Below are 26,470 nucleotides of genomic sequence, written 5' to 3'. Positions count from 1 at the left end.
ATGTGCTACTTTTTGTGTATACCTTACCTTGTGTATCTGCCATTTTCAGGGCACAGACTGTAGAAGTCTGCCCAGCACTAGCCCCACCTCCCCCCACCGGCTCTGCCACCCAATCTCTGCTAAGCTTCTGAGTTTTGATTCTATATTTTTTAGTATAATTTTTATAGATAAAAACATAATTATGTTTTTCACTTTTATTTTTAAATTTAAGTTGCACATGTGTTGTGTTGACTGCGAAACGCAGCACTGTGTAGAATCCTTTTACTAATGGTTCAAGTTGATGGACTGTTAATAAATATCATGTGTTGTGTTGGATACATTGGTCTGTCTACCCCCCTCTTCTTTTTGTCTTTTTCTGTTTGTGCTCGATCAGGGGACGCGTCTGCTTTTTTTTGTTCTCGTGACCAGACACGACTGCACCATCGCTCTGTAGTCTAAGGCAGCGGTCAAAAAATGCAAGACCTCCAACTCTTCCCCCCCAACCCCACCCCCACCCCCGTCTTCCCCCAGAGCCTATTTTGCTAGCATGGTCTAGTTTTGTTGGTTGGTTTTTGTATATTCTTACGTTACATTCTATCTCTCAATTAAAATTATTTGAGCTATAAAAAGAAAAGAAAAATCCCAAGACCTCCAGAGCACATGTTGTCACACCCCCTAGAAAGGATCAGTGTGTCCTTGATGCAGTACACAAAAAGAAAATCTGAGAAGCAGCCGTTCCCACATTAAAAATTGTGGCATATCGGCTATAGATCCTTCGTTATCACTACTCACATCTTCAGCAAGTTGAGGAATCCTCAATTCCAGTTTCAGATAATGGCCGTGACATGTCATCTTGCCCCCAATGCCCCCTGCAGTACTAAGAATGTACCTTGTAGCCCAGTAGTGGTTTTAACCTCGTCTCCCTCTTTTTGTGTCCTCCAGATCTCTTCAGGTGATAGTGCTCCATATCTGTCAGTTCTCCTGCCTCACTAAGGGGAAAACTCCAGAAATGAAACAGAGGGGTTGAATTTTTACAGCTCCTCAAACTCATGCTTGGATGCTACTATGTAGGTTAGAGTTGTAGGTTTGCCCATTGATCAGATGGTGGTTCTTCCCCTGGTGTGTAGAGCATCATTCATGGTGTCTAGTGGTTATGGTGTTTCTGTTTTGGCAGGTATTGGAGTTTAGAAAGGGGAATGGGGGTGACATGCTACTGATTGCCCACAGTTTTCTTTTCCTTACAGGGTGTCCTGGGAAGTTGAAGGAGGAGGACGAGATGGAAGAGGAAGAGTTGGTCCCAGCAGAGGAGCTAATAATGGAAGAGGAAAGTCTGGAAACATTGCACCTTAAGGAGTTTGAGGTGTTTCCCATACGAAAACGGAAAAAGAAGAAAAGGAAAGATGGCAAGAAATCCAATGAAGGTGAAAGGGCATGGAGGGGTGGGCCCCTAGAGAGAGGACATTTATTTGGGGGGGGAGGCAATTGTGTTGAATGCGTGAATAGCAGAATGTTTCATTCTTGCATACTGGGCTGTCACAACAAAGTGAAGAATAAGGATCCCAGGCCTGGCTTCTGCTTCTCTGGGACTGGGGATGCACATGTCTTGCACCAGCTGAGCAGACTCGGGTGTACACATTCTAGGCCCTGGAGGGAACCAGAGTCTGTGGCTTCTGATTGTAGACTGTTGGCACAGTGACATGGATACATGGTTATAAATAAGGGCTTTATGACTTCACGTGTTTCTGCTGTTAAGGAGTCTTGTGGTCACATTGTACTTGATTCTGATCCTCTTCCTTGTGAACGGTTGAGAGCATGATTGTTGAAGATCCCTCCATTGCCATGAAATCAAGAGGAAAGTATATAAATTCAGGGGTGCTGAAGCTTGAGCTCAGCCCCATGAGTTGTGTACTCCAGGTAACAAACATATCCAGCGTAAACCCTGAATGGTCCAATCTGTCATGAGTAGGCGTCTTCTGAGTCTGTCTCTTGGGACAAAGTTTGGTCTATAATGAGGGAGGGATGAGGTTTTATGCCTAAAGGATCTTGAACAGATATCTGTCTGCCACACTTAATCTGAGCAAGGATGTGGTGGATTCAGTACCTCATGAGAGCCTCCTGAGGAAATGACAAAGTCATGGGATAGGAGGTAGTGTCCTCCTGTTATCTTTTAAACCAGTTCTCAATTCACAACACTAGGGTTAAATGGCCAGTATTCTCAGTGGAGAAGGGTGAATTGTGCGGTTCGCCAGGGACCTGGAAACAGGAATAATGAATGATCCTATATAATAATTTGCACCTCCGTCTGGCTGCCTGGGTTTGTAACACAGTTCCTATTTGGTCCGCCCTGGGGATGACATCACAGGGCAGACCAATGGGAAGTGAGAGGGAAGGGAACCCAGCAGCAGCCACCGGAGGTGAGTAAACAAACACCCTCCCTCCCTCCCTCCCTCCCTCCTTCCACTCCCGTTTGTCCCGGTTGCACGGGCCGCGACGGCTCCACTCCCGTTCGAGTTCCACGCCTCCCTCCCTCTGGAGGACCTTACTAGGAAACTAGATGACGTTTAATGTGAGCAAGTGCAAAGTGATGCATGTGGGAAAGAGGAACCCAAACTATGATGCTAGGTTCCACATTAGGAATCGCCGCCCGGGAAAAGGATCTAGGTGTCGTGGTTGATACGTTGAAGCCTTCTGCTCAGTGTGCAGCGATGGGTAAGAAAGCAAATAGAATGTAAGGTATTATTAGGAAAGACATGGAAAATACAACATCATAAAATCTTTATATCACTCCATGATGCGACCGCAGATCAAATATGTACAATTCTGGTTCAGAAAATTATATAGTGGAATTTGAAAAGTTAGAGAGAAAGGTGACCAAAATAAGGGAAATGGTTTCCCAATGAAGAATTTCTAGATAAGTTTAAAGAAGAGATGGCTGAGGGAAGATATAGGGTCTATAAAATGAATGGAGCAGAGTGGAACGGGTAGACGTAAATGACATGTTTTCTCTTTCCAAAAGTACAGGATCCAGGGAGCATTCACTGAAGTTTCTAAGTAGTACATTTAACTTTTTAATTGTATTTTTATTGTTGTTAAAACCGAGTTTCGGCTTTGGTTAAAAAAAAAAATCTGGGTTTATATACTATGGGGTTAGTTTTCATTTATACAGATTGTATATTAGATATAGTGTTGAACGGGCAGTGTTAAGTTATATGTATGCCTGATCTTAATATCCTTATGTAAACCGCACAGAATTTATTTGGTCACTGCGGAAGTAAAGTGTAGTTTAGACTGAACCTCAGGCGGATCTGCTCTGCAGAGTTGAGAAAAACCCAGTCACATCCCTCTGCACTTCAACAGGTCAAGGGATGATGAGCAGGCTTGTAGGTAAGACCATTTGAATGGTCTAGCTAACTTCCACACATGCTTTCTGCTTCTAATATACCCAGTGGCGTTCCTGGGGGGGGCTGGCACCTGGGGCGGATCGCTGATGCGCCCCGCCCCCCCCCCCCCCCGATGCAGCACGGAACCCCCCCGCCGGGTGCACGCTGCTGGGGGGGGGGGGGGGGTGCCGTGCGCGCCTGTCCTCCGTTGTTCCATGCTTCTTCTCTGCCCCGGAACAGGTTACTTCCTGTTCCGGGGCAGATAAGAAGCATGGAACAACGGAGGACAGGCACGCGTGGCACCCCCCCAGAGGCGTGCACCCGGGGCGGACCGCACCCACCGCCCCCCCCAGGAGCGCCACTGAATATACCTGAAAAAGCTTTTGCCGAGTAGTTTTTGTTTTTTTTAACTCTACAGCAATCTTCTTTTCAAATTCTATTTTTTTTTTTTTTAGCGTTCCTTATCAATTCTTTGCATCTAACTTGCCTTAGTTTATGCTTCTTCCTGTTTTCTTCATTCTGATCCTTTTTTTTCCTTTACCTTGTTAACCATGCCAGCTGTTGTTTGGGCTTCCAAGATGGTATTTTTAAATACTGTTCATGCCTGATTCTTAACCTTTTTAGCTGCTCCTTTTAGCTTTTTACGAGTTTCCTCATGTTATTATAGTTGCGGTAATTTCCTTAGTGTCTTCGCTCCAGCTATCTCAAATTTTGATTGTGTTATGATCTCTATTGCCAAGCAGTCCCAAAACGGTTACCTATGAGGAAAACCATTGTATGACTATGCCAGTAATATCAATCTCTTGAAGCCAATCAAGTTAAGAGAATGTGACCAACCAAGCCAAAAGCTGTAGATATTCTTAATAAGAGCACTGTTTCAGTTCTGTGTGATTTCTGAAAGACAATCTTATTTTGGAGTAACATGTTGGATTGTTCCAAGAATATATGAAGTTGCTCAGCTACTAATTATTCTAGTATTTTAGAAATAAAAGGGGAGATTAATCTGGGGTGGGGGGGAGAGAATTCTACATTACAGGATGGGCTTTGCTAGGTCAGGTTTCCTGGGTTGCAGTTGTTGCTGTTGGCTCTTGAACTTCAGAGGTTTGAATTAGGAATGTGAGATTTCCGCATGACAGGTGGAGTTAGCAAGAGGCTGAGGGTTGGTACGGATGGGTTTTGGGATGGGCATGTTGTTTCTGTATAACTATACTGTATACATCATGGACGTTTTGACTCGGATGCTTCTGGAGTCTCTGACTCTGATGCTTTACATGGCCCAATCACTGTAACTGTGGCTGTAGAGGGAAGTGCTGCAATGTGTCCGGTCTGGCTCAGGGATGAATGTCTTAGCTTGGGCCAAGTTGCTCTGGGAGGAGTTCAATCATGTGTGTCACAGGAGGAGCCCTCACTGCAGAGGAAAGTGGTGGCTCTGAGGGAACTTAAAAGGAACAATAGTCAGCCTCGCAGTGGGAGAGTCAGTTGGTGTCGGCAGAGTGGAGACAAAACCTCTACTGTTCCCACGTTGATGCAGGTAGGGGAGCCCAGACCTTAGGTTGTCTTGTAGCCTTAGAGCAGTGTCAGTCAGAAGTGAAGGCTTGAATGGACATGAAGCTGTGGTAGTCTAGATCCATAGGTGTTTTAGTGAGCATGCAGAGTAGATGGTCTTTGGGTGGAGTTGTGCTTCCTGGTTCTTGATTTGATGTGATAAATAGCAGAGCCCGTTGGGAGTAGTGATCTAGAAGTTTGGAGGGTTTTTGTCCCCAGTTCACTTGGGAGCTGGAGAGGAGCCCCTCAGCCTTTGTGGAGGGTGGATACCTTGCTGAAGTGTCTTCTTTTGTGGAGAGTTGGACATATCTGGTGGATCCAGCGAATGAAAACAGACTGTCAGACATAGGGAGCTGCATCAGGTCAGGAACCCTGTGCATGCCAATGAAAGCACCTAGGTTTTTCAGGACTCTGGAGAGCAAAAGCCATTTGAGGATCAATCTGACAGCACTGCACATATTGCTGTATGATCCTGCTTATGAACAGAGAATACAAGTCTTTAACAATCCTAATAACAAGGAACTGAAGTATCCAGCTTTGGGTGTGCTTTATGTCTTTATCAGTGGACTGTCAACTTGTGTTTCTCTGTAATGCCATGTTGTCTTTTGGATTCCTGTGCAGAGCCTCTTGATTGCCCTGGAGTTCCTCAGACCCACTTGCTGCAGTTCTCGGCTGGTGCTACTCCAACCAAGGAAGCCCTGAAATCACCAGGATGCCAGGAGCAGAAAGGCAGGGCCCACTTCAGGATAGCCACGGGAGAAGGTCAGGCTTGCTGCATTGTGCTTTCTCTCCATACCTTCTTCCTCTTGCATCTATCCCCCCATCTTATGTCTCGACTACCCCCCACCCTTGAGAGTTTTTATGATCCCAGTTATCCATCTTCACTCCTTTTCCTTGCATCTTTCCTATTTCCTAATTTTATCCGTGAGTATCTGGTGTTCCCACTTCTCTCTCCCCTGGGAGTTGAGGAGTATCCTAGTGGTTAATGCAGTGGGCTGAGAACCTGTGGAACTGGATTTGATTCCCACTGCAGCTCCTTGTGACTCTGGACAAATCACTTAACCCTCCATTGCCCCTAGGTACAATACATAGATTGTGAGCCCACTAGTGACAGAGAAAGTACCTAAATTTAATAATTGTAGACCGCTTTGACTCTACCACAGAAAGGCAGTATATCCAATCCCATTACCCTTAGATAAGAACATAAGAATAGCCATATTGGGTCCATCTAGCCCAGTATCTTGCTTCCAATCCAGGTCACAAGTACCTGGCAGAAATCCAGTTGACAGCAACGTTCCATGCTAACAAATACCGGGGCAAGCGGTGGTTTCCCCATGTCCATCTGAATGACAGACTGTAGACTTTTCCTCCAGGAACTTGTCCAGACCTTTTTTTTTTTTTTTTTAAACCCTTACCCTGTTTTCTCCCACCTAGTTCTTGAATTTCTGCTGCTTCCTTCTTTTGGCCATCAGACTGCTGTTGCTCCTTTTGATTCCTCGTCTGTGAATCTCTGCTGCTTCTCCCCTCCCTTGATAAGTAATTCTTTTTTCTGTGTGACTTCCCCCCCCCCCCCCCCCCCCCCCCCAATACTTTCAGCATTTTCTTGCCATCTTCCCACAGGTACCCTCACTTACCAACTCAGGAATGAGCTGTTCACCTTTTGTAAGACAGGTGCGACCGTTTCATTGCAACATTTACTGCGACCGCTGCTTCTAGGAGCAGCAGAGTCTGAAGAGAGGCTGAGTGCAGATGCTGAGCCTGTTCATACAGCTGGAAAGACGGCAGACGAGTGTGAGCTTCTAAGACCTGATTCTGGCAGTATGCATATGCAGACACATGCACACGATGCCCTGAGAGAGCAGCAAGAAAGCCAGAGGTTAGAAGAGGTGGAACAGCGCAATGTCTGCACCCTGAGTGAGGAAGTATCTGTTATCCATTCTCTAATAAATGAACGGATCGACGGCACAGGGTTTACACTTCTACACTTGGCAGCTGCCATAGGACAAAGCAGCATTGTGCGTGTTCTTCTGGATGCAGGCTGGGATCCTGCAGTCAGGTAACTAATGGGGGGAAGGGCAAAGGGACCTGAGCATACACATGTACAGTGAGTGTAGGGATGCAGTGCACGGGATATAATAAGGGTGAAGGGCGAGGAACTCGAACATCCGAAAGGCATTGTGGGAATCCAGGTGCATTGTTAAATCTCCTGTGGGTTCCCTTTGCAGAGATGATGCAGGGCAAACACCATACTTAGTTTCTGCTGACAAAAGGACCAGGAATGTGTTTCGGAAGTACCAGGCTGACAACCCGGGGAAGTTTGATTACAGCACAGCACAGGTAGGTGAGGGAAGGGGAAGTGAGCAGAGCTTAGCCTTTCCTTGGCCACTTTTTCAGCAGGATCTGGCAGCCCTCTCTATCACGGTTTTGCTCTGTTTCAGATACCTGAGCCACTAACAGCTGAGATTGAAGCCAAGAAGTTGGAGAAGAGACGAGCACAGAAGGCACAAAGGAGACAGCGGGAGAAGGAAGAGAAAGAGAGACGTAAGCAGGAGGAAGAAGAGACTGCAGAGAAGATCAGATTTGCAGCCCTGAGTGACAGGGAGAAGGTGAGAAGACCATGCTTGTCCCTGCTCTCTTTAGCTTTTCATAGGAATGACTGTCATCTCTCTGAAATGAAGTGATTCTCATAACCCTGAAGCGTGCATGGGATGGTGGAGGTTCACACCTTTTAACATGGTGGTGGAGCTGTGTTCTCTTCAGGACCTTTTTAAATACATTTTAAAAATACTCCCACCCAGCTACTCTTTCATGCCACCTGGCTGAGAGAAATTTCTGGGGCGAACACACTGATGAAGCGTGGTGAAGGATGAACTCGCCCGCTGTAGCATTCCTAGCCTAGCAGATTGTCAGGAGAGACTTAGCTTGCGGTGCGCCTAGGATCAGATGTAGCATGCCTAGCCTGGTACAATGTTGTCAGGAAGAGACTTACCCTGTAGTGTGCCTCTGCTAGGATCAGGCTCACGTGTATTGGACTCTAGTGATGGGTTAGGTCCTTGCCCTGTAGCGAGCCATGGGATGGTGGCCTGAGCCCATACCTTGTAGCACACCTGTGCTGGGTGCTGGATGCTGGGCATCTCCTGTAATCGGCTTGACTCAGCAGCACCTCACCTTTGCTGTTTATTTTCTGGTTCTCTTTCCCTCCAGAGAGCTCTGGCTGCTGAGCGAAGATTTGCTGAGCAATTATCCAGTGAAGGAACACCAGTCGCAAACATTGAGTATGTGCTGCCTTCAGACGGGCTTAGTCTGCATTACTAGTGGGGGGGGGGGGGGAGTAGCAGCAGCAAATCTGGTATGTGTCATGTTATAAGTGTGTGGGTTTGCATGAAAAGTGGCATTTCAAACTAGAGAAATGGAGTTTGGGGTTACCGTAGCTGGTACTAAGGAATCCGCAGTTAGGTTTGAATTTATAGTGTCAGGACTGCAGAAGTTCTGTCGCAGCACAGTCTCCGGAGCCTTGTCAGCATGCAGGCGGAACACAGAACTGCACAGCTGAAGCAGGCCCACATTTAATTAGAAGCAATGAAATTTCCATTCAGAAGGACAGCGATTTCTCGCCTTAAGTATTCAGTGTCAGAAGATGTCCATGATAACATCACAGTGTGATTACTCCTCCCTTCCCCGCCCAAGAGCCCAGTGGAACCTGATGGTGCAGTAACTTTTTTATTTATCTCTATATATAAAAGGCACCACCAACGTTCTAAATGAAGCCTCCAGCCGGAAGTGTGAAGGGGGAGAGATATCCGGTTTCCCCATGAGTGTCTGGCCCGCCCTCGCTCTCTCTGTAACACAAACAGTGAAGGTAAACACATCAAAGCAGGAAATCAAATCGCTCTCTCTCTAACAGTGAAGGACTCAGAGGGGGGAGGGGAGAGAGGGCAGAAGCCCTCACTATCTCTGTAACAAACACAGCACAGCAGGAAACTTAACACTGAAGGACTCGACTCAGAGGGGGGAGAGGACAGACAGCACAGGGGAAGGGAGAGAGGGCAGGGACACACACACTCCCACATGCACACAGAAGAAAACCTTGCTAGCCCCCCCCCCCCCCCCGTTTCATTTGCATCAGAAACGGGGCTTTTTTACTAGTGTAATATATTTTCTGTTTCTCCTTTCTGACGTCTTCTACTGTGGATCACTTCAAAGTAATTAAAAAGCACCCAAGCTCCTGTTTGAGCTTTTTATTATTATTATTTATTTTTTCATTTTTTAAATGATTTCACTGTGGTTTTTCTCTAGATTATGTCCTATAAGTAGTGTTCCTAGTACAACAGGACCATATTTGCTTTGGACACAGATAGCAGACAGGGACTCATGGCCAAGAGAAGCAGTGCAAAAGGATTTGGGGTGCAGATAAGTCCAGCCCATCGATGCCCACAACGGAAGCGGCATCAGATGCTGGGAATGTAACATAGTAAATGATGGTAGATAAAGACCTGCACAGTCCAGCAAGCCGGCCAGAGCCACACCTGCCACTCTCCGTGCAGGTTACACTCCTGCATGATTAAACAGGGCAGGCAGCGGTTTACTACCACACGATGTAATCCTGGAAAATGTCTGAAGAGTGGCCGCAGCATAGTCGCACTCATTATCAATACAAGTTTAAAGCAACAATCCAACTACACTCAGTAAAGAATCAAAGTGAGTTACATGAAGTTCAAAACACACAATTAAAGATACTGATAGCTTTGATCTATTATTTCTCCAAATATTTGCTAAAAGATAAGTCTTCAGTCCTTTATGTACGTACATAACTATTGTAGATTCAACAATTCCTAGAAGTTTGAATGTTGAAAATTATTATTTTATTATTATTTATTGCATTTGTATCCCACATTCCCCCACCTACTTGCAGGCTCAATGTGGCTTACATAGGTTTGATAATATTGTCATATCAGGATATCAAATACAGTTAGTAATGTGTAGCGATTAGGAAGGGAGGAGAGAAGAAGGAGAGAGTGAAGTGACTTAGTGAGGTTATGGGTTCTCATTGTAGGCCTTGTTGAAGAAGAATGTCTTCAGAGATTTTTGAAAGATAGTTGCTTCATTGATTGCTTTCAAGTCTGTAGCTAATGCATTCCATAGCTGCGTGCTCATGTAAGAGAAGGTGGTGGCATGCATCAGTTTGTATTTAAGTCCTTTGCAGCTGGGGTAGTGCGGGATGATCTTGTGGCGTTTCTGGGAGGTAGGTCCACAAGGTTTAGCATGTAGATTGGGGCGTCTGCATGAATGATTTTGTGTACAATCGTGCAGATCTTGAACGCAATGCGTTCCTTAAGTGGGAGCCAGTGAAGTTTCTCTCTTAGGGGTTTTGCGCTTTCATATTTAGTTTTTCCAAATATGAGTCTGGCGGCCGTATTATAGTTTGTGGGTGTCTCCCCCCTGGGTTAGTAAAGATTCCAATGAAGGATCCATATCAAATTACATAAATAGGAACCTCAAAGCTCCTGATAGTGGTTTCATCAATACGATAGTATTTACCCTATCAGTTTAGGAGTTCATTACTATCATTGGTTCCTGTACGGAACAAAGGAGAAAAAATGATCAAGCGCAAAAAACTCACTTTACCTAAGAAAAACGAATGATCTAAAAAACTCCAATGTTCCTACCTATCCACCTAGTGAGAGACACCAAACTACTACTCAAACAGACTGAGCCCGACTCAAATATTAACTGCACGGGCAACCCCCCATCTACCCAGACAAGCCAATAAATCTACTCCTAACATCCACGAACTCAACTTGAACGGTACCTGATACTTAAGTATAGGTTATAATGAGTCCTGAGGATAGGCGGCTGATATCGGCTTGGACGGAGAGGCAGACCGGCAATCCTGTTTTCCTTCTTGGCTACAGCCTACATTGCAATCAGTCTATACCCTTCAACAAGTGTGCCTTGTTTCGCCAATTCCTTGGCTGCTTCAGGAAGGGCGCTGAGATGACTCCAAATGCCAGATACGACAAAAAGATCTGAGTCCCAGTCGCTGGTTACACCACCAGGGGAAAGACGGCAGGGATTTTTTTTTCAAAGTTTCCTGGTCAAAAATCAAATTCTATCCCATTCTAGACCTAACAGCCCTGAACAAATGTCTAATCCAGTGGTTCCCAAACCTTTTCCCAGAGGCACCCCAGCCAATCAGGTTTTCAGGATACCCACAATGAGTATTCATGAGAGAGATTTGTATTATAAACAAATTACATTTACTAAAAACTTGTAAGTCAAGAAAGAACAAGCACACAGAACTTACACACCAATACCACAGTGTTCTAAAATTAATTCTTTCATTCCAGTTATACAGGACATATAAAATTGAGTCAGTCAAAGATGGAGGTAATCCCCCATCACAGGAACAAACCACTGTTAGGTTCAGAAAGTTGAGTGCACTTAATCATTCAGGTGCTGGAGTTACTAGGGTTCATCAGAAATTAGCCCAAATCTCATCTGAGCCCATCACAGCAATTTTGAGTTCATATGAGCCCTGATAGCCACAACTCAAGCATCAACCTTTCTTCCTCAAAAAAGGATTAACATAATGTGTTAATATCCATAGCGGAAAATATTCTGAAGAGTTACAGAGGTGACTAAAGTTCTGAGGTTTTTTTCCTCCACTTCTACAAAGATTATTATTTATAGAGATACATCACCTCTGGGGTTGTTTTGCATGTGAAATACAGATTGTTCCACTCCATTATTTTTGAAAGATTAGAATCTACCCCCAGGTCCATTTCTTTTGGTTCCAGGCAGCCTTAAAAAGATAATAAAGGATAAAAGGCCTGTTGGACTTCATTACTTCTCTCTTCCCCTTTTTTTCTGATAAAGGCAGCCTATTGCTAGGGAGTCCCATATTGTGAGCATTTCACTATCCTACTTGTCCTTGGAGAGAACACTTACCTGTAGCATTTGTTCTTTGAGGACAGCAGCATGCAAACCTTGCAGTATCCTCCTTTAGCTAAGTAATGAGCTGTTGTGGTCCTGCAGTGTGGTAAATTTAAAACGAATCGGAGAAAATTTTTCTTCACCCAACGTGTAATTAGACTCTGGAATTCATTGCCGGAGAACGTGGTACGGGCGGTTAGCTTGACGGAGTTTAAAAAGGGGTTAGATAGATTCCTAAAGGACAAGTCCATAGACCGCTATTAAATGGACTGGAAAAATTCCTCATTTTTAGGTATAACTTGTCTGGAATGTTTTTACGTTTGGGGAGCGTGCCAGGTGCCCTTGACCTGGATTGGCCACTGTCGGTGACAGGATGCTGGGCTAGATGGACCTTTGGTCTTTCCCAGTATGGCACTACTTATGTACTTATGTACTTATGCATGGAAGTGGCACATAGCTGAAAATGGCTGTCAGTATTGCAGTAATGTTCTGCGCTGGGCTCCGTCAGATGCCACTCATGTGGTAGAGACCCCCTGCTTACAGGTACGTAAGTCTGTTTTCCTGCCTCAGTGATTAAAATAGGGTGGTGGTCTGCTGGGGAGGGAGTACAATCATGCTGTGATAAACATGGACATCTTCTGGCAGTTCTGTTCATTTTCTATCCCAGGGGAAAAACTTTGTTGTGAGCAGTAATAGCCCTGAAGAATTAGGCAACAAGGGTTGCGAAATGTCTGTCTTGGAGCCAAGTAACTCTGAAAATGGAAGGGCATGAGGGAAAAACTGAAAAGACACCTCAAATGCAAAATGGCCCAGACTAATAGCGCAGTGTATTTGTATGGGAGGCATAGTTCCTGCTTTTGCAGGATAGAAACGTAGCACTTAGGAAACTCAAACCACCCCTCTCCAGCCCTCTAACTACTCCCCCATAGCTGTCCCTGATGCAACAGCCCCAACACCCCCATACACGGACAGTGGAGCCAGAAAGAATTCCTTGAGCAATGCTTCATAATGCTGGCTCTGCTTGTTTAATAACGTCATAATGTAAACAAACAGAAGGATGTTGGTACATTAGGAAAATGAACAGACGAGGAGCAGAGGAGATTTAATGAGGTGACGGGTATGGGGTCAGTAGCTGCAGTCTACCATGGCTGGCAAACAATGAACACAGTCAAAGCTGAGTGCGTCTGTATCTGGTTCTTAGACGTAGCGCTGCCATGGCTGGGATTCCTTGCCCTTGGATCTTTTCAATGTTACCACCATCTCATCCCCAGCCTGAGGAAAAGCTGAGCTCAGGGGTCAAACCCAGACCTAGCACAGCTACTGAGTACCTAGGCTGGCCCATCCTGCAAGATTAAGCAGAATTGATAGCAACCAGCTACAGTGCGTACTCACCTTCCACCTCGTAATCAGGAGGGTGAACTTCAGGGACTTGGTGTCATCTTACCACTAAAACAACTGTGTAAAATTTACCATGTTCCATTTCTCAGTGTCCTGCAACTGGCTTAGGTCTCAACGTATTGGTCCCAGCGCTCACTATGGCTTCACTTCTCAGGGCTCCTTAGTGCTGTGAGTGCACAGAGTTAACAGGGAATGCACTCTAGTCACTACCAAGCAAAGACATTACTCACACTCTGTTTCCTTCTCACAGGCGCTGCTGGACGTGTGGCGGATCTCTGCTGGGAAGAATCCCCTTCCAGTACTTCGACTTTTCTTTCTGCTCCACAGCATGTCTGCAGCAGCACAAAAGAAGCAGAGCAGCCAAATCCTAACTTACCAGCCTGGTATATGAGCCCTGGCCAGAGAATTGCACCAGTCAATGCAGGAGCCATGACCACGTGCGCTGGTGATTGGCTAAAGTGATCCTGTTCTAGTGCTTTCTTTCAGGTTAAGACCCACAAGTAACCCTCATCAGGTTTGTCGAGTGGTTTAGCCTGACAATCATTCTTATACCTCTGATAGCACAGATTGACGTCCCTGTGTGTGAAATTCTCCCTCTGGACTAGCACTCGCTTCTTGACACTCTCTCCAAATGAACCTAGAATATTTTAAGCTGCTTCTGGTTTGCTTGGGGGACATATGAAGATGATCACGAAGTAATAAAATCTTTGTTTACCTGAATTACAAAACATCTCCTCAGTTAGTAGCCCCATGTAGTGTGGGAAATCATGTGCACAGTAGTAAGTGGAACGTACCCCTCCTCTCGTGAACTGATATGACCCAGGTCTTCCATGTAGCTTAGGGTAGAACACAACAGGCTGAAATTAAAAATCCTGAAAGTAGGTCATGGGGTAGGAGAGGGACTCATGCTGAAGGGAGGAGAGTGGAGGAACAAGCTATAAGCACAATCATGGGCAGATGGTTAAGGGGGGGGGTGTGGATATGAGAAGAAGTGAAGCATGGAGAGTGGAGGAAACAGCTGCCGAGAGAGGGGCAGGGCTGCTGCAGCCACCGTCCCCCTTCTCACTTACCTTCTTGTGTGTCTGTCACTCTCCTACTCCTGTGGGCCGGGACCCAGATTATTCCGTTAACGCAATCACCCGGATCCCGACACCAGAGAGAGAGAACTACCCTGGCGCTGGAGAATCTTGCCCCCCTTAGCAGCCCTGGGAGGAAACAGCTGTCATGAGTCATGGGGGGAGGGGGGAATTAGGAAGAGGGACTCATGGAGAGTGGTTAAGCTGTCCCTGCATCATGGAGTTTGATGCTATACATAGAGGGCTAGTGGTATGGCCATGCAAGCCTGCTGCTTCTTGTATTGAGCCTCGCATCCAGCTCTGATGCCCTCTTCTGTCATAGGGGTTTGCAGGAAGGCTGTGCCTTTCCTGCAAGATATTTAATTTACTTTATTTCTTATGAATTGCAACATCCCCAAAGGAGTTCAGTGCGATTTACATAGTAAAAGAAGCTGGACCTACCCGTTTCTTAGTTTCAAATACAGTTTGAAACTAAGAAGAAAAAAAAAACCCAACCTGTTCCTCAGACTTACCCAGAACCTATATTTCACACAAGTACATTTCCAAAGCCTTACGAAACTTCATATAACAAGGGATAATCTTTATCTGAATTTATATAGCATTCCACCATTTTGATGACAAATACGGTAAAGTGACATCATGCAACGTCTTATATCTAATTCCCCTTGGCGAGGGAAATGGTAGATTCAAATAGTTTCCCACTAACCTTAGGGCATAAGATCCAACTAAAGTATTCGGGCATTGTTCCATGCAATAGTTGATAGACTAATGTACATAATTTAAATATTCCCCTTGCTTCCACCAGTGCAATTCAACATACAGGGGGTCTTTTACTAAGCTGTGGTAGCGTTTTTGGCTCGCAGTAGATATCAGCTGGTGGTAAATGCTGAGACACCCATTATGTTTGTTTATTTAAAACGTGATATACCACCTTTATGTTGCAATAGGTCAGAGGTTAACAAAGCAAATATTAAACACAAAAGCAAAGAAAAGGAACTCAAGTATAATAAATTACAAAACAGTTAAAATCAAATACTATAGACACAAGCTACAGTGTCTGCAGGTCTGACGGACTGGCTGTGTAAAATCAATGGGCACTAAACTGGAAGGCCAATTGAAAAAAAATGAGTTTTAAGCTATTTCTTAAAATTAATAAGAGCGAGTTCCACCCTATTGGTTGCCGGTAAATTATTCCAAAGGGAGGGAGCCAAAAAACAGAATGTCGAGTTTCGAGTTGACTTGTAATGAGCTTGTTTAGGGGAAGGGTAACACCAAATGATTAGCGTCAAGTGATCGAAGTGAACGGGACAGAGTATAAGAAATGATTAAAGAAGAAATGTATGCAGGGCTACCAGAATGTAAAGTCTTTAAAGGTAAGTAACAGAATTTTAAACCAGATACCATATGACACAGGTAACCAATGGAGTTCAAAGAAAGACGGTGTAATAGAGTCAAAACGTTTTGCTTTGAACAATAGATGGATTGAAGAATTTTGGAGAGCCTGAAGTCTACGTAATTGGAATTGTGGAAGGCCCACATATATGGTATTACAATAGTCTAGCCTAGAAATGACAAAAAACATGTAATAGCATGTGTAAAGAATTAAGTCCAAAAAATTTCAAATTGACCTCAAATGATGAAACCAGAAAAGCCAAGATTTTAAAACATTTGAAATTTGTGTGTTAAATGAAAGTTTAGAGTCAATATATATTCCCAGGTCATAGAATGACTCAACAGAGGTGATTTGATGTCTGAAGAAATGTAAAGGTATAGATGGTGCACTAAGGGAACCTCTGATCCAACATGCTGTCATTTTAGTAGGGTTGAGTATGACTTTGCAGGACATTAGCCAATTGGACAAAGCAGTAAATGCCTTTTAGAGGGGTTTTAAATCAATAAGTACGGAGATGTAGGATATATTAGAAGAATAAAACTAAATAAACACATATTTTGATCTTGAAGTAAAGTTGCGAGTGGACTAAGAAAAATATTGAACAGTAATGGCGGAAGGACTGATCCCTGGGATACTCCACAAGTTAACTCATAATTAGAAGATGTGCCAGTAATTGTGGAAACTGAAAAAAAAAACTCCCTGTGAGAAAAGATGTAAACCAAAGCCAGAGTAGTATCTATTAGACCTGTTGACCAAAGGCCAAAAGAAAAGAATGATCTACAAGGTCAAAAGCAGCTGATAAATCTTAGGAGATGAGAAGAGCAAGATCTCCCTTTTCTTGGATAGTTTGTAGTTCTCTAAATAATGTGGTCGCTGTTTTTTCTGTACTATGTGTAGCTCTAAAACCTGTCTGTGGTAGATGCAGAATATTAGTTTGATTAAATAATACTTTTTCTGTAATTTGTGTAAAGATTTATTTATTTTTTTATTTATTTATTGCATTTGTATCCCACATTTTCCCACCTTTTTGCGGGCTCAGTGTGGCTTACAATATATTGTGAATGGTGGAAGTACAATTTGTTGCATTACGATTATAGGTTACATAGTGAAGAGTTATGGGAAGACAAAGTCAACGTTGAAATATAGATGCACAGGTTAAGAGTCCAGATGGTAGTTAGAACGGTCTAACAGATCAGACTTAAGATTTTTTTTAAAAGATTCTTCCATGATTGAGGCACTTTTTTCAGTTGTTTGCCAAGTGACGAACTAGGGGTGACAATCCATGTCAAAATCTTTAACCAATTGGATGGAACAGAATCTAATAAGTGGCAAGATGGATATCACTGTTTTTTTTTCTAAAATGGTAAGAGATGGAACATTAAAATCGCTCCAGTATGCAGAACAACTGATGGGACTTAAAGCCTCAGTAGTAGTGGATGAATAGGGTTCAGTACTAGGAGTTAGCGATAATTGTAAACTAGCAGTATTTGATTGAAAATAATTAGCCAAAGCAGTAGCTGAAGGAAAATTCTGACCATTCGCTCTATCATAATGAGTGAGGTCAGAAACAATTTTATACAACCTCCTGGCCGGATAAGAGGAGTTACTAAGAATTTTGGTGAAATTTTTCTTCTTTGCAAGTATAAGTTCAGAGTTGTAACGAAGCAATACCTCCCTAAACGATTGTTTCAAAGCACATTTGTCATTTTTCTGCCAAAGGTGTTCTACTCTGCGTAACTGATGTTTTAATATTAATAGACCACGATCATACCAAGGAACCTTTCTGTGGTGACAGTGACTTATAATTGTATCACCATTGGTAATTTTCTGGTGTTTAAAAATGGGCTTTAAAGTTGATTCCCAGCATACAGCTGTTCTTCTAATGTCATACATCTGAAAAGAGAGAATCAGTTGGACAGCTTGATGACTGAGGGGTGAAAGGGGCACTCAGCGAAGCCACAGCAGAGTACTGGTCCCAGAAATGGTATTCAAAGATGAGTCAGAGAAACTGAATGAGATCTCTCTAAACCTGGAGGATGTAATGGCGCAATTTGACAAATTGAAGAGTAGCAAATCAGCTGGACGGGATGGTATTCATTCCAGAGTACTACAATTGAAAAATGAACTTGCAGAACTATTGTTAGTAATACGTAATTTATCTTTAAAATCAAGCATGGTACTGGAAGATGGGAGGGTGGCCAATGTAATGTTTTGGTTTTTTTTAAGGTTCCAGAGGTGATCCGGGAAATTATAGACTGACGAGTCTGACTTTGGTGCTGGACAAAAATGGTAGAGACAATTATAAAGAAAAAAATTAACAGAGCATATTCAAAAGCATGGATTAGTGAGACCAAGCCAACGTGGATTTTGTTGGAATGTAATTGTATTTTACATGCATTGCCTGTCACCTATTATTTCTCTGTGATTACTCTGTGACCTCTGATGTGAATTACTTAGAGAGGTCACACAGCTATGCAACTTCCTGTGGGGTTAGATGCAGCACATGCAGCACATGGAGCACATGGAGCTCATGATCTCTCCTAACCTGAGAGGATCTATGGTGGTGTGAGCATCCATTACCATCTAAGCACATGGAAGGAGCTGATAATACAAATGTATAGTAATATGTATATATAAGCCTGTCTGATTATAATCTAACTACAAACTGTGAGTAAACAGATGTTTTGTTACTTCAACTTTAAAGTGACTCAGCAGTGAATTATTCAGGGGTGAATGAGAGAGAGATGAAGAAAGAAATTAACATTTCTAAAGCTGAAGCTGTGTGTACTAAAATCTGCTAATTATTTACTACAAATAATCCAACAAAAGGGTTATGGGCCCAGGGTCCAGGAATTGAAAAAGAAGAGAAATATTACCAGGCAGAAAAAAAGGCCACATTTTTCTCTTAAGTTTTAAAGGAAAGATTCAGTCTGTCTCTCTCTCCCCCCACACAGCAGACAGAAGGCTAAGAAAATGGCTGAGGGAAGAAATTCACCATTGTTCTATTCTCTCAAGGTGCCTAAATTAACTGAGTTTAATTATCGGCAGTGGGAACTAAGATTCATATGTCTCCTTCGAGCAAAAGATTGAATATATGCTTAGACCAAGACAGAACAGCTGAAAATATGGCTGAATGGGACAATGCAAACTATTATGTGAAGTGCATGCTTTTGGAAGCTCTCTCAGAGAAACAAGCCATATTAGTGGAGGGAAAAGATACACCAAAGGACATTTTATATAAACTGAGAACTATGTATGCAACTACATATGCAAAGCAGCAACCAATTTGGTTGGCAGAGTTGAATGAAACCAAATTAAGGGATAAAAGTAAATGTAATGATCACATTATGCATCTTATGTCTTCATTTCAAAAGCTAGAACTTTCTGGAATTCCCATGTGTGATGCATTGAAAAGAGCATTTTTTTTTACCTCACTATCAAAGAAGTTTGATGTTTTTAGGTCTGTAAATGAGGCCATTGAAGGGCAATCTTTTGAACAGGCAACATCAAAACTAAGGCAGGAATGCATAATAAATGATTCTGAGGAGATGTGTTCTCAAAGTCAGTCAGAGAGAAATGAAACAAATTTCTTGGCAAAGAACAGAGGAAGGCGGAGCTATGGGAAAACTCCACCCAAGGGCAAGCTGATTTGCTACTCATGTGGAAAGGAGGGACATGTATCTAAATGGTGTAAGGAAACACAAAACACTCCCTCTAGCTCACCTAAGCCAATGGAACTAAAGAATTTTCAAACCAGGAAATGTATGAAGGACAAAGATAAACACAAGGGCTTTCTAATGGCAGAAAAATCTTTGACTATGGTAAATAATAATTCAAATGAAAGTACTTGGATTTTGGATTCGGGGAGCACATGCCATTTAACCAATTGTAAGGATTTCTTTCAGGAAATGTGTCCAGAGGAAGGTATTCTTAAAACTGCAAACGCAGGGACTGCTCAGATCCAAGCAAAAGGTATTGGATTCTTAAAATGCAAAGTGTCTAATGAAGTTAAAGAAATTCCTGTAAATGATGTCTTGTATATTCCCCAAGCAGTTTGTAATATGCTTAGTGTATCTACATTAGATAAGAAGGGATTTGTGATTCATTTTGAAAACAGTAAGTGCACAATCTCTAAAAATGATGAAGTGTATGCTGAAGCTTTTATGCATAATGATGTTTATAAGCTGAACATTTCAGGTGAAGCCTCACATATGGCGCAAGTAAGGAAGAATGATGGTAAATGTAGTCTGGAAATCTGGCACCGCCGCCTGGGACATCGTGATTCTAAGGTGATCCAGGATCTTTACAGTAAGCAACTGGCCACCGGCATTCAGATAAGTGCAGATGCTGGTAAAATGGAGAAATGCATAGACTGTGTTACTCAAAAAGGTGTAAGACCCTCATTTCCTGCATACACAGGAAATAGGAGTAATAAAGTACTGGACTTAATACACAGTGACTTATGTGGACCGTTTAATATCCCATCATTGGGAAATAACAGATTTGTGCTAATATTCTTGGATGATTTCTCTAGATATTGTGTGGCCTATTTGCTGAAAGAAAAAAGTCAAGTCACAGACATGCTGAAGAAATACGTAGCCATGGTGAGCAATAAATTTGAAAGAAAACCAAAGGTTCTTCAGACCGACAATGGTGGTGAGTTCACTTCACAAAGCATGCGCACATTTCTAGAACAAGAAGGCATTCAACATATCACAACAGTAGCTTATACACCAGAGCAAAATTCTGTTGCAGAGAGAAAATTTAGGTCACTTGTGGAAATGACCAGATGTATGCTGTCAGATAGCAATCTCCCTAAAAGACTATGGGGGGAAGCAATTCTCACAGCAGTGTACCTACAAAACAGAATGCCAACTAAAGGCGCTGAGCGCACACCACATGAGACATGGCATGGTAGGAAGCCAAACCTGTCACACATAAGAACATTTGGAAGTACAGCATATGCTCATGTACCAAAGCAAAGAAGGCATAAGCTGGATTCCACAACAGAAAGGGGCATTTTAGTTGGCTATGCTCCAGGACACAAAGGATATAGAATTTTGAATCTGAAAACTGGCATTGTTGGCATAAGACATGTTACATATTTTGATGAAAACAAAAGGGTTGATAAAGGCTGGATTATCCCAGATGAGCCTTATCATCCAGAATATGAAACTAGAACCATAATAGACATGCCAGTGTATATAAATGCCATACCAAGGCAGATGTCTGAAAGCAACTCATCTGTATCTAACGAGGAACAGACAGAGGAAGCAGACACAGAAAGGATCATTGAAGAAGACAGTACAGTTGGAGAAGGGGAATCAATTGGAGAAGGACTCTCAGATTTAGAGGATGCGGAAAGGTCAGACCAACCTGTTGTCAGACGCTCATCCAGGGAAAACAAAGGTGTTCCACCCCCAAGACTGTCTTACCTAACAAAGTCAGCAGAAGCTCAAGAGCCCTTAACATGGGATGAGATTGAGAAAATGTCAGCAGAAGAAGCTGCTGAATGGCATAAAGCTGCACAAGAAGAAATTGATGCATTGGATAAAAATAATACTTGGATTCTTACAAAATTACCTCCTGGCAAGAAAGCTATAGGATGCAAATGGGTATTCAAGTTAAAAAGGAATGCACAAGGAAAAGTGGAAAGGTATAAAGCCAGATTAGTGGCAAAGGGATATCTTCAAAAATATGGAGAAGATTTTGATGAAGTGTTTGCACCTGTAGTGAAACACACGACAATCAGAACACTTCTGAGCATTGCAGTCTCAAAAGGCATGCAAGTCAACCACATTGATGTGAAAACAGCGTTTCTTCACGGAGATATAACTGAAGATTTGTACATGGAACAGCCAACAGGTTTCATAAATACAAAACAAAGACAGCTAGTGTGTAAATTAAACAAAGGTCTTTATGGATTAAAGCAAAGTGCAGAATGTTGGAATGAAAAATTGCATGAAATATTGACAAATTTAGGATTTAAGCAAGGTGAAGCAGATAAATGCTTGTACACTAGGTGCACAAATGGACAATATGCATACATTTTAGCTTTTGTTGATGATCTGCTCATTGCAAGCAAAAGTGAGCAAGAGTACAAGGACATTGTAAAATGTTTAAACCACAATGTTGAGATAAAAGAACTTGGAAATGTGTCATACTATCTTGGTATAGAAATTGAGAAACAAAATGATGGTTCTTATCTTCTAAGCCAGAAGCAGAAAATAAATGAGCTTATTGAAAGTTTAGGTATGCAAGATGCCCAAGTTGTAAGCACTCCCATGATCACTGATTTTCTGAAGGATGAAACAGTAAGAGAACCTTTACCAGATAACATCCAATATAGATCAGCCATAGGTAAGCTTTTATATCTAGCTACCACATACAGGGCTGATATAGCAAATGCAGTAGGAATTTTGAGCAGAAGGGTCAGCTCACCTACCAAATCAGATTGGACTGCAGTTAAAAGGATGGTAAGGTATTTAAAGGGTACCATTGATTGTAAATTAAAGATTTCAGCCAATAGTAATCCAAAACTAATATGTTACTGTGATTCAGATTGGGCAGGGGATCATTCTGATTATAAATCCACAAGTGGATATGTGTTTATGTATGGAAATGTACAAATTTCATGGGCCAGTCATAAACAAAGTATTGTGAGTTTGTCTTCTACAGAAGCTGAATATGTGGCCGTATCGGAAGCGTGCAGAGAACTGATGTGGATTGAAAAACTTTTGCTGGATTTTGGAATAGCTGAACAGAGACCAATCCAGATAATGGAAGATAATCAGAGCTGCATCCGACTGTCACAGAATGACAAGGTTCAGTCACGTACCAAGCACATCGCAACGAAATACCACAACGTGCGAGAGTTGGCGAAAGAAGGGGTCATCAGTCTACACTATTGTCACACCAGTGAGATGACAGCTGACATCATGACCAAACCGTTACCCAGAGAACATTTTGTGAATCTGCGTATAAAGCTTGGACTTTGTATGAATAAATAATTGCATGACAGTTATGCATGAGAAGGGGTTTGTTGGAATGTAATTGTATTTTACATGCATTGCCTGTCACCTATTATTTCTCTGTGATTACTCTGTGACCTCTGATGTGAATTACTTAGAGAGGTCACACAGCTATGCAACTTCCTGTGGGGTTAGATGCAGCACATGCAGCACATGGAGCACATGGAGCTCATGATCTCTCCTAACCTGAGAGGATCTATGGTGGTGTGAGCATCCATTACCATCTAAGCACATGGAAGGAGCTGATAATACAAATGTATAGTAATATGTATATATAAGCCTGTCTGATTATAATCTAACTACAAACTGTGAGTAAACAGATGTTTTGTTACTTCAACTTTAAAGTGACTCAGCAGTGAATTATTCAGGGGTGAATGAGAGAGAGATGAAGAAAGAAATTAACATTTCTAAAGCTGAAGCTGTGTGTACTAAAATCTGCTAATTATTTACTACAAATAATCCAACAGATTTAGTGAAGGGAAATCTTGCCTCACCAATCTATCACATTTCTTTGAAGGGGTGAACAACACCTGGATAAAGGTGAGCCAGTCGATATTGTATATCTGGATTTTCACAAGGCATCTGACAAAGTACCTCAGAGGAAATTGGAGAGTCATGGGATAGGAGGTAGTGTTCTGTTGTGGATTAAAAACTGGTTAAAAGAAAACAGAGAGTAGGGTTAAATGGTCATTATTCTCAATGGAGAAGGGTAGGTAGTGGGGTTCCCCAGGGGTCTGTGCTGGGACTGCTGCTTTTTAACATATTTATAAATGATCTAGAGATGGGAGTAACTAGTGATGTAATTAAATGTGCTGATGACACAAAGTTAGTCAAAGTTGTTAAATAGTGAGAGGATTGTGAAAAATTACAAGAGGACCTTATGAGACTGGGCATCCAAATGGCAGATGACGTTTAATGTGAGCAAGTGCAAAGTCATGCATGTGGGAGAGAGGAACCTGAACTTATAGCTATGTGATGCAAGGTTCCACATTAGGAGTCACTGACTGATCTAGGCGTCATCGGTGATGATTCGTTGAAACCCTCTGCTCAGTGTATGGTGGTGGCTAAGAAAGCAAATAGAATGTTGGGTATTATTAGGAAAGGAATGGAAAACAAATATGAGGATGTTACATTGCCTTTGTAATGCTCTATGCTGTGACAGCACCTCAAATATTGTGTGCAATTCTGGTCACCTTATCTCAAAAAAGATATAGTGGAATTAGAAAAGGTACAGAAGGGCGATGAAAATGATAAAGGGGAGGGGACTACTTCCCTATGAGGAAAGGCTAAAGCGGTTAGGGCTCAGCAGCTTGGAGAAAAGACAGCTGCGTGGAGATATGTTAGAGATCTATAAAATAATGAGTGGCGTGGAATGGATAGACATGAATCGCTTGTTTACTCATTCCAAAAATACAGGACTAGGGGGCATGCAATGAAGCTACAAAGTAGTAAATTTAAAACGAATCAAAGAAAATATTTCTTCACTCAAGGTGTAATTAAACTCTGGAATTCTTTGCTAGACAATATAGTAAAAGCAGTTAGCGGGGTTTAAAAAAAGGTCTGGATAGCTTCCTTAAAGAAGAGTCCATAAGATGGACTTGGGGAAAATCCACTCCTTATTTCTAGGAGAAGCAGCATAAAACGTATTGTACTGTTTTGGGATCTTGCCAGGTACTTGTAACCTGAATTGGCCACTGCTGGAAACAGTAATGGACCTTTGATCTGTCCCAGTATGGCAACACTTGTGTTCTTATGTTCAGTGTGAGAGGATGCTGCATTATCTAGATAAAAGGTTTTAGTTACAGAATCACTTCCTATCACACTGAGGCAGGGGATTTAATCCCAGTCCTTGGGATGAACCCAGTCAGGTTTTCAGGATACCCACAAGAGGTTTGCATATACTAAAGGCAGTACATGGACATTTTTTTTGCATGCATATTCTGTATGGATATCTTTAAAATCAGACTGGCTTGCTCTGTCCCTTGCACTAAAGTGATGCTCCCATTTCAAGTGACCTTATTCCTCCAGGGTAGCACAGGGGTCAGACTACAGGTGGGATCCTACCAATGTGGCACTGTAAGTCTTCTCCATAAACTTTGCCTGAGTTCTTCCATTTTAGCCTCTGTAGGTCAAACTAGTTCTCTGAGAGCCAGAAGCTTTTTGTACTGAGTACACACAAAACCTTTCACCAGCTGGCACTCAGTCCAAAATACTATATAGCTCCCTGGCTTGTTGCTGGACTGCTGTCTGCATTCTAATATTGTTGCTATTTATTTAAAGTCATAAAGGGTGTAGGAAATATTTAATCTAATGTAAAGCCATTCAAATTCAGTTGGTGATGGTTAATCAATGACTTGCTGGAGGATTAGAGTTAATCTAGGTCAGGTTTACTCCCTTCTTTATCTAAATGACAAAAACGTGAAAACTTTCCCTCCCCTTAGTAGGAGTGGGTTAGAGCTGTAGGGGAGCAGGAACAAAAACACACAGGGATTTAAAAAACTCTTAAATAGACTAAGGCACAAATATTTTGCAATGCAGCCCGCACAAGCCTTAAGATACAATTTCCCAAACAGCGATACTCTGTGTTCACCAGCAGCTTTTGCTTAGTCCCTCAGAAAGCTGAGGTGCATTCCAGCCCTGCAGTCTGTTGGATTGTTTTATTGTACTGAACTGTGACCTCTAGGTGAAATGCCTGAAGCCCACTTCACAGAACTAAAAGAAGCTGCACCTCAGCTTTTATTCAGGGGTGAAGATATTCTTTATAAAAATAATGCTCAGTACATAGTGAAAAAATAGAGAACAGCAAATTAACAAAACTAAAAGTTCTAGAAAGATAGTAACTTTTCTGCCGTTAGTAAGAAGTGATTTAAGTCCATTGTTTTTAGGAAGGAAGAACCCTCACCTCTGCAATCGTTCTCATATTATAAAAGACAAGTGGTGCTCTTAGCTCCTGCACTGGACAAAATGGAATTACACAAAGGATTTCAGGGAAAGAAGCATGCAAAAATGCCCCCTCCCAGTGTTCTGTCCCCCGACAGCCTTGCACTAGTTCATAACGTGATCCTAAAATGTGTGTAATGCCTTTACTGTTGTTCTCATTTCTAAGGACTTTTGCTGGGCAGTCTCTCATTGTAAAGATATACGAGCAAGGCACTGTGGTTAATGTAGTTCACTTGCTTGGTTGTGCAAGAGTTGTTACCACTGGTTGTGAGGCTGCCCAGATCTCCTTTCCCCCTCTGCTGAGCTTGGTTCTTTTGTCTTTCTGCTATTACTTCTTGTTCAGCCTTACTATCTCTGCCCTGAGAGGTCAGCCAGGTATGACCTTCCCCTCCTATCCCTAGGACCACCCCATGCTACCTGATGGCAGGCTCTGTTCCCATTGACCTCTATCTGCTCCTCTCTGAGCCTGTGTAAAACTCCAACCCCCCTTTGTCCTCTGAGCCACGAGGCATTCCAATACCATCTGGCCAGAGACATGGAGCTTGCACCACCCTATGCCAGATAGCTCTGTCTTGCTGAGAACTCCTTGTAAAGAACCTGGATTTTTACCCTGAGAATATCTCCATCCAAATGAGATATTGCACATTCCAGTCACCCAGCTTTGGACTATTTCTATCTGCTCAATTACCCTCTCTCCCCCCTGCAATACAACTACCTCTCCTCAGATTCCTACCTCCTACAACCTCCAGATTAAGAAGTCTCTGTATTCTGAAGCAACATTTCTGAACATCTATC

The 26,470-nt window shown here is 42.6% G+C and overlaps 1 protein-coding gene across 1 annotated transcript in view; it reads left to right on the top strand.

The window, feature by feature from the left end:
• The window catches only part of ANKZF1 (ankyrin repeat and zinc finger peptidyl tRNA hydrolase 1), a 34,145-nt gene extending 17,892 nt beyond the window's left edge, over positions 1–16,253 (top strand). Inside the window, exons 10-16 of the mRNA XM_030210022.1 lie at positions 1,224–1,400; positions 5,526–5,666; positions 6,525–6,960; positions 7,130–7,241; positions 7,343–7,510; positions 8,109–8,179; positions 13,486–16,253. Coding sequence (XP_030065882.1) covers positions 1,224–1,400; positions 5,526–5,666; positions 6,525–6,960; positions 7,130–7,241; positions 7,343–7,510; positions 8,109–8,179; positions 13,486–13,606 — 1,226 coding nt within the window. The 3' untranslated portion in view covers positions 13,607–16,253. The remainder of the gene's footprint in view (positions 1–1,223; positions 1,401–5,525; positions 5,667–6,524; positions 6,961–7,129; positions 7,242–7,342; positions 7,511–8,108; positions 8,180–13,485) is intronic.
• Positions 16,254–26,470: the final 10,217 nt, after the last annotated feature.

This window comes from Microcaecilia unicolor, chromosome 7 (assembly GCF_901765095.1).
Source record: "Microcaecilia unicolor chromosome 7, aMicUni1.1, whole genome shotgun sequence".
Lineage (NCBI taxonomy): Eukaryota > Metazoa > Chordata > Amphibia > Gymnophiona > Siphonopidae > Microcaecilia > Microcaecilia unicolor.
Note: the sequence above shows the minus strand (reverse complement) of the source record. Positions and strands in the feature narration are given on the sequence as shown.